The sequence below is a fragment of the Hippopotamus amphibius genome, chromosome 3, assembly GCF_030028045.1.
Source record: "Hippopotamus amphibius kiboko isolate mHipAmp2 chromosome 3, mHipAmp2.hap2, whole genome shotgun sequence".
Taxonomy (NCBI): Eukaryota; Metazoa; Chordata; class Mammalia; order Artiodactyla; family Hippopotamidae; genus Hippopotamus; species Hippopotamus amphibius.
In genome coordinates this window covers 28,312,722-28,327,040 of record NC_080188.1, presented here as the reverse complement: position 1 = coordinate 28,327,040, position 14,319 = coordinate 28,312,722, and the positions used below count along the sequence as shown (strand labels likewise).

The 14,319-nt window shown below is 35.0% G+C and overlaps 2 protein-coding genes across 12 annotated transcripts in view; one reads left to right on the top strand and one right to left on the bottom strand.

The window, feature by feature from the left end:
• LNX1 (ligand of numb-protein X 1) overlaps positions 1 to 3,929 on the top strand; it is a 124,571-nt gene extending 120,642 nt beyond the window's left edge. For both annotated transcript variants that reach the window (XM_057729037.1, XM_057729036.1), the window contains 2 exons: positions 2,787 to 2,945; positions 3,355 to 3,929. In XM_057729037.1, the coding sequence (XP_057585020.1) occupies positions 2,787 to 2,945; positions 3,355 to 3,490 (295 nt within the window). In that variant the 3' untranslated portion in view covers positions 3,491 to 3,929. The remainder of the gene's footprint in view (positions 1 to 2,786; positions 2,946 to 3,354) is intronic.
• A 794-nt stretch (positions 3,930 to 4,723) lies between these two features.
• Positions 4,724 to 14,319, bottom strand: part of FIP1L1 (factor interacting with PAPOLA and CPSF1) — a 67,978-nt gene continuing 58,382 nt past the window's right edge. For all 10 annotated transcript variants that reach the window (XM_057729039.1, XM_057729041.1, XM_057729042.1 and 7 more), the window contains 3 exons: positions 11,874 to 12,087; positions 5,769 to 5,906; positions 4,724 to 5,040 (listed from right to left, as the gene is read on the bottom strand). In XM_057729039.1, the coding sequence (XP_057585022.1) occupies positions 4,893 to 5,040; positions 5,769 to 5,906; positions 11,874 to 12,087 (500 nt within the window). In that variant the 3' untranslated portion in view covers positions 4,724 to 4,892. The remainder of the gene's footprint in view (positions 5,041 to 5,768; positions 5,907 to 11,873; positions 12,088 to 14,319) is intronic.

The window sequence follows — 14,319 nt, the reverse complement described above, 5'->3', positions numbered from 1 at the left end:
GGGCTTCTCATTGCAGTGGCTTCTCTTGTTGCAGAGCATGGGCTCCAAGCATGCAGGCTTCAGTAGTTGTGGCATGTGGGCTCAGTAGTTGTTACTCGCAGGCTCTAGAACACAGGCTCAGCAGTTATGGCCCACGGGTTTAGTTGCTTTGGAGCACGTGGGATCTTCCTGGGCCAAGGATTGAACCGTGTGCCCTGCATCGGCAGGTGGATTCTTAACCACTGCGCCAACCAGGGAAGTCCCTGCAAACCTCTTTAATGTTTGGCTTAATAGAAGATAATTGGACTCTCGTATCTACTTCTGTATTCAGTGTCTTGACAGATCACCTATCATGTCCTCTGGAAAATATCACCACATGCTCATAAGAAAATGAGAATGAAAAAGGCAAATAATGTCTTACCATTATGACACGTATTTTTTGACTTCCAGACTCCCTGAAAGGCACATACATTGAGAAACCACTTTGGTAGCATAGGGGCTCGGTGAAAGAGGTCCACTGAGAAGTGGGCTGAGGAAAGGGGGGCCCTTGAAGGAGGCCAAGATTGAACAGCCAGTGAAAGAAGAGTAGAAAAATATACAGCTTCCTGAGCAACCCAAGGCTTCACCATACCCGTTAATTCCTTTCAATGGAGTTTAAATTATTTTTGAGGTAACCATAATTTTCTCTTTGGGAAAAATTAACCAAATTCCTTGCTGTTCTTTACAGTATGCCAAATCTTCTCCAACTAGGCCGAAATTTAGAGAATTCAGAGGAGAGCTCACATTTAAATTTAGATCTTAAATTCACTTAATTTCTCAGGGTAAATCTTCAACATTGCTTAAGACAGCTAGTGAAGCAATTCAAATTAAGAAAAACCCCAAAACTTATCAGTCCCAACTAACCAGGGTCTGACTTTGAAAGGGTTTAACATATTGAGTTCTCACTGCTACAATGAAATCAGTATAATTAACTGATAGAAAGCACTTAATGAAATAAAATTAGTAATACTGAAATTCACTTGAACGCATTCCACAGAGGGCAGGGGTTTTATCTGGTTTGTTCACTGATATGTCCCAAGTGCCCAGAGCATGGTATACTCACATCAAAATGAGTCTAGGAAAACAGACACACTTACAACTTAATGTTATGTTGAAATTTTCATATTGGTACATAAAAACATGGTTATTTTTATAACTTGTCCACGTGGAATAAAATACTCAGAGTCAAGGTCCAGAATGATACCTAATGAAAAAACTCAATGGTGAGAAGGGTGAGAAACACTTAGTTTCGACTATTGCTCTGTATACCCATTTATATGTTTTAAAGAATGTTAACACATTTGATCATAACGTTGGGAAGAAGCACTGACCAGCTTTCCTCCACATATTGGGTGTAGGTGGGAAAATAATGCTCTAGTGTTTGGGGAACAATTACCTGTTTCGAACATGAGCAGTCAGTGAGCCACTGTGTAAATATGGTATCAAACACAATTCCTACAGGATGAATTTAGAGTCAAGGCTTACTGTGAAATACAGCAGATGAATATTTTATAATAAAAATATGGTTATGTTTCATTTAATGAAATTAATCTTTCAGCAATAATTTCAGCAAAAGAAATTGATTATTGTAAATGATATATACGTGTAACAACAGATAAAAACAAAATTGAGTTGAATTTTAGCACTGTATCTTAAAGTTAGCCACAAGACAAACCCAAAGCTTGTTTTACTTCAAATGGGAGTCGAAATGCCATGAAAAAGCCATGGTACACTGATTAGCAAGGTTGGTGACAAATGTAATGACCAACTTCATCACTTAAAACATTTCTCAAAAGACTTTTTATTAGTTTTTCAAAAAGCAGTTACTATTTTAAGGTACAGTTTATAAACAGAACCACCATATCCTGACTTTTACCAATGTGAAAATGCCAATTTTCTTTCAAACCAGTTCCTGGACTGGGGGATTCTGGAGTCAAATCCACCTCCTGACGTACCTCTGTCATAACTGTAACACAGTTTTGTACTTGGCCTGCACCTATGTTAACACTGATCCAACTGCCACTGAATAATAAAAGGAACAGCTTCCTCAATTTAATTTTGTTTTAGCTGAGGGTTCTACCCATTTACAGACCTGTGGTCTTTCTCCCATTCTGGTTATAACTTGCTATTCAGTTTACTGCCAGTTTTTTCTCCTTCAATATGAATCATTCTTATAATCTTTAAATGTACTCTATCTCCATTCATGATATTATGCTGCGTGCATGCTTCTCTATAACCTATCAAACATGTAGAACTATATATAAACTGGTGTTTTTCAAAAGACAAAACCTCAGCCAATGAATTAATTAGGGTTATGTTTAAATTTTTCTTTCACTGAGGTTAACCATTTATTCAAAGAATTTATCCTTCGTTAAAAATTATTTACATCCATAAGTAAATAAAAATATATCTGTAAGTATGCTTGAATATGGTTCATCAGTAAAGATTTAGGCATAACTTACTTTTTAATATAAATTGAGGAATCAAATCTTCTTTAAGCCAGAAATGACTCTTTCCAAGTAGACATATAAACAGAACATAGTACATGGTGTCATTATTTAAAGGGTGGTTAGCTCTGGAAAAAAGTTCAATCAGAAAAAGCCACCTAAAAGCACAGAGGTCACTGGGCTATAACACAATTTTGAGTGAGACCCATCCAGTGCTATTAAGCCTAAAAAAATAATGCCAATAAAGGGAGTGGGAGATGAATTAGAGTAATTACTATGAGTTCTAATTAACTGTGCACTTACATCTGATTACTATTTCAGGTACCTGTATAACTGTAAAGATGTTATACTACGAAGAAACACAGCTGGAAGTCTGGGCTTCTGCATTGTAGGAGGTTATGAAGAATACAATGGGAACAAACCTTTTTTTATCAAATCTATTGTTGAAGGAACACCAGCATACAATGATGGAAGAATTAGGTAACAAGGACTACTTAACAAAAAACTTATTTTCAAAGATTGTACCTCATATGTGCAAAAGCTTGGCCCCATTTGAAATAAGGCATATATTTATTATACTGTTTTTTATTAGTAAGAAATTTAAAGCATTTATGAAGCATTCCATCTCTAAGAAATCCAAAATGATTAGTTACTCTTGGGTCCCATACAGCAACTTCATATACTTTTAGCATTCTTTCTAAAACAAGCTGAACAATAGAATTTGAAGAATTTAAGTGAGGGGTTAGGGAGAACCTTAATTAGAAGTATTGATAATATAATTAAAACTGACAGATGTAGCAAAAACTAGGACCACCAAAAAAACTTTCATTAACTTCAGTATGGCTCAAAAATGTTAACCATATACCTTGTTTAATTTACTTTTTTTCAGATGTGGTGATATTCTTCTTGCTGTCAATGGCAGAAGTACATCAGGAATGATACATGCTTGCTTGGCAAGGATGCTAAAAGAACTTAAAGGAAAAATTACTCTCACCATTGCTTCTTGGCCTGGCACATTTTTATAGAATGAGTCACAGAAAAACAGGAAATCACAAATAAGCTAAGTTGAAACAATGTATTTATCTTGTCAATTTTTGTATTTGAAGGCTACATTGTAAAAATATAAACTTTAATGTCAGGAAAAGTAGGACCTAATGAAAGCCAATTACACCTCAGAAAATATAATTCTCAAAATATAAACATTACTAATAGTTTTTATTCAGTGTGGAGCATCTCTCATTACTCTACAACTTTAAGTTTATATTTTTCTATTCAATAAAAAGCTCTTACACAGCTGACATGGTTTGTATGCCCCCACTGAATTCAAATCATAAACTAAAATTTGATATATGCTGAGGTCTGCAAAGGGTACATTATGGACATTTCCAGACGGAGGATTTTAAAAGTGCATTGCTAAAAAATGTTCCTTTCATCAAATAAGAAATAAATATTTTTCAAAAATTATATAGCTGTCTTTTAGTATATGATACTAAGTTCATTTCTATTATCACTATTTAAAAGTTCCTAGTAATTCATTCTTTCAAAACCATGTTGTTACCAAACACCTCCTAAGGGTTATCCCTAAAAATGCTCACAGAATTAGGTAAACTTGTGTTTTCTTAAATGTAATGGGAAATGACTAATCTAAACCTCTGGTCATTTATTTTTATTCACAATGTAGCTAGTAACTATAAAAAATCTACGTGCTGCTCAACCAATGAGCCTTGGAAGAAGCATCAAGAAAGGCCAAACCAGCTTGACCCTGGCTCATAGAAGGTGGCCTTGAGGCAATTCAAATTTGTGTCACAGTGACGAGTATTTGTCCACGTGCCTACCAGAAACTACATTTAGGGCAAGTTATTTCAGAGGCCACCCAAATGCTGTTAGATTTTATTACGTTGAATATAAAATTACCCATTTAGTTTCACCATGAACCCAAATTCAGAACACTGAAAACCTGCTATCAAGAAGTTGTGATATCAAAACTGAGTTCTTTAATATGCAAAGCAACAGTGCCACAGCAGTGATAAGACTAGTTTTATCTCAAGACTCAGAGGTGCATTTTGCAGTGCAACCTCTGGTATTTGATTAACTCAAGAAAACTGGCCAAGAGGAAACCTTGACCTTTATTGGATATTGTGTATGTACACAGCTAAACATAGCTCTTTAAATTCCCTGCTGAGTGACTCGTTCACATTACTTTCTTCAATACAAAGTCATTACTGTCTTTTTATTTTTTAAATATTACGAGACAAAGATTTTTAACTTAACATGAAAAATTCACTCTTTTATTTTGGAAGAAAAAGTTAACTTTTCATACTAACAGAACAAGATTAAAGGCAAATTTCTTAAACATTATCCAGAAAAATAACAAGATTTATAGTCTGTATATCTGGCACTACTGTATACAAAAAGCCATAACCATGCCTATTCTGCAGGTGTAGCTTCAGTGTTCTCCTGTTCAGGGGCCGGCTCGCTGCCAGCTTCTTTTCCTTCTTTGCTTCTTTTAGATTTTTTGTGCTTGTGTCTCCTATGACTGTCTCCTTCTTCACTTTCATGGCGACGTCTACTATTACTAAAGAAAAAAGGAAGGTGTAGTCTTAAAAATGTTTAAGTGGATAAGTAGTGACAAATCAACCCACTTTAGGTAAATTCTCAGTATAACAATGGGTTTTAAATAATCTAATACTTTTTCTCACACACATTTTGGGTAATAGTCATTTTTTATGTGACTTATGCTGAGATTATATTTACATTTAATGACCACCTTCACTGATATTTTCCTAGCACCCTAAGGCCCACAGACTTTAGATTATGAGACTGATGCACTGCCCACTGTGCCAAGAGGCCCCATAGGGCCCACATACTTTAGAAACTGAGGCACTAGGTCAGAACAGGAAATACTTTCTAGAGTTGATTTTAGGCAAACAATAGGCATTAAAATTTAATGCTGATTTTTTTTTTTTTTTTGAGAATACAAGGCCCTGAATTTTCTTTGATTAAACTGAACATCGGTTTGTTGAATAATATTTACTATTAAAAACTGATTCATATGACAAATCCCCCCCCCCAAGATAATGTAGGGTAAGTCTAATTCATTTTTTTATTCCATGCTAATTTTGGCTTATGGGAATTATAATTGTGTTAGATTTCAAAATCTCTGTTGAAACCTATAAGGAACCAACTATAATCTTCCAATGAGGAACACATATATGCTCTAGTGGTTACTTGGAAATGTCTTTTACTTCCCGAAGTCAAATCAATTTCTCTTGGCTCAAAGTGATTCACTATTAAAGAGCAAACCTTCGAGAGGACTTGTGTCTGGTTTCCTCTTTCTCTCTGTGTCGTCTTTCTCTGTGTCGTTCTTCTTTCTCTCGACTTGCTCTGTGGCGCTCATAGCCTCTTTCTGCATACTCCCTGTATCTGTATCGTTCTTCATCACTGAAATAAGAATACGAACAAGTTTTCTTGACAACTGGATTGTTGATACTGAATGACTTCAAGCTATAAAAGATGTGACCCAGTCCAAACGAGAAGCCCCAATGTTAGCATCTTATACAGAATAGGTCCAAAGTATGTATCTGCTGAATTGAGAGGAAAGCAATGCTCTTCCAAAGTCAGTACTAGATCAGGAATACAAAATATATAATTGTACATATTTTAATTATCAGTTTTACTTTTTAGCATTAAAAGCATGTTTGTATATCTCAGATTTCTAACTAAATTCTTATTTATAAAATCTTAGGCACACAGTTAAGATTCTAAAAATATATTAAAAATATTTGGTTTACAACAACTACATAGTGGAATGTAGATAAAGGTTCTTAAGTTTTTGAATCACATAAAGAGTATATTCATCTAATGAAGTCGTATAAAGCGTGACATCAAAGCAGCTGCCACAATATCCACACAGGTGGAAAACTGCCTGTGGACATACTTGAATTACCAATAACTTAATACGATCACGGGGGGTGGGGGGGCATGCATGGAAACAACTTCAAACCCATATTAAGCTGCACCTCTATTTTCTGATTTTGGCGAGAATGGACTGGTGACACTGGGACTGATGATAGTCATCTTTACCTCCTTATACCTGTCTCTCTTCATGTCCTTTTGTGAAAATGGAGAGAGACGTACTTCTATTTCCCTTTTAATCCTTCAAGTCCATTTCTTTTTATTCAGCATAGAAATCAACATTTTCTACATCCTAATATCAGTAAACTCTTAGAATGAATAAAATATCTTTTGCAACACTGTGCTAGAGAGCTTTGGTTTCTAGAAATGTATGTTTAATACAAATTATTAAATTACTAATTTGTATGTAGCAGCAAGATGTTAAGGAATCAGAGTAACAGGAGGTAGAACTGGAGAAAGCAGAAGCCATATAAAAAATCAGCCTGTGGTCTCTCAGCAAAAGTGGTAATTTAGGAGTGCAACACTTAAAGCCAAGTCACGCTGCTGACCAAGCTATTACTGCCTGTGTCACATTTTTAATGTTATTTTAAAAAGTACTCATACATGGATACATATATAGAGAGACATGTATACACACACAATTTTCTTCTAGTCATAAACATATGCTTGGTGCTGGGAAGGTGGAAGGCAAGGCAGTGCGCCATAACAGGCAGCGTGGAGCAGCAGGAAGAGTCTGTGCAGAGCAGGCCCAGGAGCACATCCCGACTCTGCTATTTAGTAAGTGTATGACCCAGGGTAAGTTACTTCACCTCGCTAAACACTCAGTTTTCTCATCTGTAAAACTGGCAAACAGTCTTCTTCAGGGATGCTGCAGAATTGGCAATAATATTTATAAAGTGTCTGGAACAAGAGTAGGCCCTCAATAAATGGCCACTAACATGCATGCTCACATCTTCATTAAATTTAATGTTAAATTTTTCAGAAGCAGAGTGCTTTTTGTAAAAGTTACTCTAATAAAGTTTCTAAATGAGAATAAACTCACACCTACCATGACAAATGAATATTAGCATTTAAAAATAAGGTTCTTTGTAATGATTCTAACTGGCTTTACATAAAAATAACTAAGGTCAATTATCTCATAATTTGTCATTTGTAACCCTCTCTTTTCCCTCTCACCCTAATACCGATTCTCATTAGCTTTGAGGCCTTTACGACTCTGAAGGCAGCTATCTGATCGGACCCTCCCTACAGATGGTGGAAGATGTGGTCTCATACACAAAATATTAAGACCCCTTCTCTGATAAGCAGCTGCAGCACAAAGGTTTCTCTGGGCCTGGAAATCATTAGAGCTCATTTCAAACACCCTACAATGACCAGCCTTCTCTCTGGCCCACAATTAAGCAGCCTAAAAAACAGATGTTGAAACTGTCTGTAATTTTCAAAACAATGACTCTAATTTGTAACACAGCACATACTACACGCCATATTGCTAAAATCTGTCTTGAGAAAAACATGGCCTTTCTTTATATTTCATTTGGATTTTCCAGAGAACACTTTATTCCTGGGATAATTCAGAACAACACAAAATTCTTTCACCTTTTTTTCCCCTCTCTGGCCTTGAACTTTTAGTCAGATTTAGGTAAACATTACTCCTGATGCCCTACAGCTAGCAACGTGAAAATCAACTGTGGGTTAACCATTAACGCTTTTAGCTTCAATAAAAATTAAGTATCATTTGTGCACGAGTGTATTTGAAACTGAAGAATTCAAAGAATTTTATAAACACTATTATTTATGCAAAGGAAAGTTATGAGCTCTAGCAAAGCAATTCATTTTAGACTTCTTTCCTATCAAGTTTTGCACTAAGCTCCTTACCTTGTGAACATGTACCTCCTAGAGATAACAGTACTATCTCAAGTATATTAATTTTAACTACATTAGAAACAATTCAACTTTCCAGAAAGTAACGCCCTTAAACTTAGCAGAATTCATGCACTTATGTGACTGAAGTTAACAGCACGTCCCACCACACAAACTCGAAACGTACACTTACACACACGTACCATACCTTTATTTAGTCAAAAAAAATTTTACCAGGTGCCTACAATATTATTAGGAGCTACAGGAAAGAAAAAGATTAATAAATCCCATTGAGTTTCTTCTTGCACTTTTTTTTACATAAAGTTTTAAACTTCTAACCGGTCCTAGTTATCGTGACAATATTATATTATATGGTCATTATGGTATCAAAAAAATATATATTATATGGTTAAATCTATAACGACAGTGTATGAGTAATTCTGTTTCCTCAGCACACAACTCTGTGCCTGGTACATAAGGGGACTCAAAAAATGTCAGTTACATGAATGAAGGAATGAATGTGGATCCCCAGCCACCCCCAAAAAACTTAAGTACAGAAACAGTAAAAAGGAAAATGAAAGTAAGAGAATTTTAAAATTACCTAATTTCAAGACTAGAAAGGATTTTAAGTAATATTTCAACCATATTTCCAGTAGACAGTATGGTTCTACTGTTGCTTTAATTTCTCTATGCTTCCATTTCCTCATCTGACAAGTCAAAATTGAGATTAGATAACACCTAAGGACCTTCCTGGATTAAGAAGTAGATGATTACATGATCACATCTAACAAAACAAATGCTGTCTGAATCAAGCATATGTTCACATCCTGAATTGATATATTGTTTCATCTCATCCAGCAAAATCAGAAACTGTATACCTTACCATTTATTTTATCCATAAAAGTAGCTGATAACAAAAAAAGTTATCTTTAACGTATTCATTCTACATTGTGAAGGGTCCTAAATGGATATGTTAATTAGAAAGATGCTCAAATTAATGCTTTGATATACAGGTTGATTTTTATCTATTTCAAAATCTATCTAGCTAACAGTTTCACCAACAGTTTCCAAGACTTTTTTCTGTACTGTATTCACCCTCCTCCCTGATATGTGTAAGCCCTTTTATTCACTGACATTCATTATGTTCCAGGCATTACTGTACAAAATGCCGAGGATACAGAGATGAAAAATGATAGGCAATGCCCTAAAAGAAGTTTACTACGAAAGACATGCTTTAAAGAAAATACATAAAGTGCTTAGGGGGCATGTGAAGGAATAATTAATTCTTTCAGGTTCAGAGAAGCTCAGAGAAGACAAATGTGAGCTGAACCTTGAAGAATAAGCACAAGTCTGTGAGGCAGAGAGGACAGGAATAACATGGAGAAGGGAAGTGTTAAACTCTGAGGATTTCTAGAAGAGTGACTGGCTCAGTGTAGCTAGAGCATGCAGGAATATTGACTTGGGAGAGAACCAGGGTTAAAATATAGAAAGGTGCACTGGACTTCTGATCTACAGATCATGAAAAGAATTTTGAATTTATTCTTTATGCTAGCAATAAATGAATTCTTTCCAATGGCACAGAAAGTTTTAGGGAATCAATTTCCAGATCCCCAACTTCCATGTTTATTCTTTCCTAAACATGAACTGCCTAATGATATACCTGTAGGCAACACACATGCCACAGCTCTGGCTAACCTCTTCTTTTTTTGGTGCTCCTGGCCTTTTACAAAAGAGATGCATTCTTTTCACCAATTTTACTATAGCACATTATTGGCTCAAGGTATAAAAACCATTATGGGGACTTCCCTGGCAGCGCAGTGGTTAAGAATCCACCTGCCAATGCAGGGGACCCTGGATCTGGCTGCATCCTAATCCAAAGACTGTTATCCTTATAAAAATAGGTAAATTTGTACACAGACGCAGAGAGAAGAATGCCGTGTGAAGACAGAGACACAGACTGGAATGAAGCATCTACAAACCAAGGGATACCAAGGACTGCTAACACCCATGAGAAGTTACATGAGAGGCAGGGAACAAACTCTCTCTCAGAGCCTACAAAAAGGAACTAAACCTGTTGCCACCTTGATATCAGACCTCTAGTCTCCAGACCTGTGAGAGTAAATTTCTGCTGTTTTAGGCTAACCAGTTTGTGGTACTTTTATTGCAGCAGCCCTAGAAAACAATTACACTGAGTAACAATCAGGTGATTTCCAATTCTCTGCTTTTAAGAAAGTTGAGCCATGAGCTGACAGATCCTTAAAAATAACATCTGATGACAGGTTAACTGTGTAATTTTGACATATCACTAAATCTTAAAGTGCTCAAATAACTGAGTGACAGAGCGGCAACAAACTTCCATCAATTCTTATTTACATATTTTATGTGAACAAGGTTTCTCAGTGCTTCCATAAGAAAGGACGGGAGGGAAGGAGAGAGGATGAAGAAATATAATTAATGACAAAGCCTTTCCCGCCCTAACAGTAGTAACATTCATTAATGGATGCAAATATTAATTAGGGATGGGAAGAAGCTCTTTCATCACATTAAAAAATGTAGTTCCATTAAATTATTTTCAGAATTTGCATTATATTTATATATAAAAATAAGTAACTAAAATCAGAAAAAATTTTAAAAACAATCTTAAGGTCATTAACTTTTTAATCCATTTTAACTTACACAGGTATGTTGCAGGGAAGATTGATAGGATGGATCAGTTAAAAAAACTTTCAAGAATAAAAATATTTTGCATCAGAATAAAATTCTTTGGGGGACGTGGCTCAGAAATAAGAATTCAGGCACAAGAAGAAGTGTAGAATTTCCAACCGTTAGAGAGCTTGTTTATACATTTTTAAAAAATGGATAATGTTTAGCAAATCACTATAAGTATTCTTAACCCACTGGATATATATAAGAGTAATGATAACTTTACTTTAAAACTGTGAGATTAGGACTTCCTAGATGGTGCAGTGGTTAAGAATCTGCCTGCCAATGCAGGGGACACGGGTTCAATCCCTGCTCCAGGAAGATCCCACATGCCGTGGAGCAACTAAGCCCATGTGCCACAACTATGGAGCCTGCGCTCTAGAGCCCGTGAGCCACAACTATTAAGCCCATGTGCCACAACTACTGAAGCCCATGGCGCCTAGAGCCTGTGCTCTGCTACAAGAGAAACCACCACAATGAGGAGCCCGTGCAACACAATGAAGAGGAGCCCCTGCTCACCGCAACTAGAGAGAGCCCATGAGCAGCAATGAAGACCCAACACAGCCAATAAAAAAATAAAAATAAAAAAAAGTGAGGTTTATAACAGACTGGAAATTATATGTATATAGCCAACTATTTATACTTAGGATGAAAAATTTTAGATGGCAAGATAAAAATATGTGAGGGGGTACAATGTTTTCAAAATTGTTTTAAGGAAGAAATGAACAAACAAATTTGAAGACTGCTATTTTAGATAGTGGGAAGTCCTTACGAATAAACAAACAGCCTTGATGCTTTTAAAATGGCTATTCTAACTACTCTTCGAGCAATCCTTTCCCAATTGATTTGGATTTTCCATCCTGGCACTGAATATAAATTCTAAAGTGCATATAAAATACATGTGTACAAATTCCTGCACATTGAGCATACCTGTTGAAAACACTCGGTGTGGGACTGTGATCACGCTCCCTCTCTCTCTCTCTGGTGCGTTCTCTTTCTCTATCTCGATCACGATCTCGCTCTCGGTCTCTGTCTCTCTCTCTATCTCGGTCTTTCTCTCTTCTTGAGTAATAGTCCCATTGCTTGCTGGTGTCCACAAGACTAGGCCATGAAGGAGCAGAACCAGGAAGGTGGGGAAAGGCAACTAAAGAAAATAAATAATAATAATTAAAAACAAAAGTTATGGTACTTAGAAAGCAAAAAAGACAAAAAAATAAAAATCCCACAAAAATGCTTCATTAGATTAAAAAGAAAAATTATTTTATATGTAGAATAGAGAAGTAAAATACAGTGAATACCTACAGTCTGGGAAAATGCCCAGAAACAAACCTTAAAGATCTAACATATACAGACTCTTCATTTTGCAAGGTGAACAGCAAACAAGAATTAGATACATCACAAAGTTCCCAATGCAACAAAAATGTAAACCAGAATACATTAGGACATCTTCAAAGTGCTGAAAGAAAGTAACAATCAACCTAGAAATGTGTACTCAAAATTGTATTTCAAGAATAAGATTAAAAGAAAGGCATTCACAAACAAAAAATAAGCAAAAGTTATAAACAACAGAATTCACCAAAAACAAAAAAATACTTCTATCAGATATATGCATAGTACATTTTAAGAGTAACCACTAAAAAACATAAATATATTATTTCAAAACAATGTATGGAAAAATAGAATTTTAAAAAATCACCTAAAAAATTCAGTCAATTCAAAGCAGAATTAGAAAGAATGGGGATATGGGAGACAAGTTTGAAGACCTCAAAAATCACAATAATACAAAAGGGACTGAATCAGTTCAGTGACATAGACTGTTGACTTGTACTTTTAAAAATTCTACCTACATTCTGAGACATAAAATAGACAAAAACACACAAAATGGCTGAAAGTAAAAGAATGGGAGAAAAGAAGGAAAACACTAACATCCCCCAATTTCCATATGAGTAGTTGTATTAATGACAAAGCAGACCCACACAAAAAGGATTACCCAGAGAAGAAAGGATGACTACTTGAAGATGGAGGATGCAACTCACCAAGAAGACAGAACAAATTAAATTTCCAAATATCTAACACCATCGCCTTCCTTTTTATAGGATTAAAAACTAACAGAAATAATACAGGTAGAAAAAGAAAAATCCACCATGATCACGGGATATTAACATACTTTTTCAATTATTGACTCTTTAAGCAAACAAAAAAAATCACTACAGATACATGAGGACTGAGCAAAACACTGCTAACAAAGTTGATTTAATGGACATAACAGTGAATGCTGCCCAGGGCAGGTGAAGAATACTCATTCTTCTCACCCATATGAAACAAGTTATAAAAATATATTATGTAACTTTCAAAGAATAAGTATAACAGACACCATGTTCTCTGATCACCATATAATTTAAATTAGAAGTAAAAGTAAAAGTTATGGGAAAATAATCTCCATATATTTCAAATTTAAAACACAGTTCTGGTAACTTGGGGTCAAAAAAGTCATAAATTTAAAATAATTTAGAAACCAAACATAAACAAAAATACAATATATCAAAAGTCTAGAGATGAAAACTGTTCTGGAGGGAAATTAACCTTAAAAAACACTACATTAGAAAAGATGGAAAGTGTATGAATTTAAGCTTTCAACTTATGAACTTAGGAAAAAGTAGAATAATCCAACAGAAGGGAGATAATAAAGATAAAAGTAGAAATCAAGTAAACAGAAAGCTACCATACAATAAACAAAGCTAAAAGTTGGTTTTTAAGGACTAGACAAAACATGATAATCTTCCAACAAGATTAATAAAAAAAGAGAGACCTCATAAAAAATATCAGAACCAGTAAGGGACTACAAAACTACAGATGTTGCAGCGATTAAACAATACAAAGGATATTATATACTTTAGACCAACACAAGGTAACTCAAGAATAAAAAGAAATCTTGACTAGTCCCATAATTATTAAAGACATTAAATCGGTAATTTAAAAACTTTCCACAAGACCAGATGGCTTTTGCAGGTGACTTTTACTAACTTATAAGGTACAGATCACTCTAATAATATACAAACTTCCAGAGAATAGGAAAAAAAGATTATTGCCTAACTTATCCCATGTGGCTTATATAACCTTAATACTGAAAACAGTTAAGGACAGTACAAATAAAGAAAAGTCACAGAACAATCTTACATATGAATGTAGCTGTCAAAATCCTATATAAGTTTAAAAAAAAAAAATTAAAAAGTAGTCAGTCATGACCAAGTTAGGTTTACCTTAGCAAATAAACAGTGGCTTAATATTAGAAAAACTTAGAAATCTGCCACATTAACAGACAAGGAAAACAATATGATCAACTCAGAAAACATCTGATAAAACTCAATATCCTTTC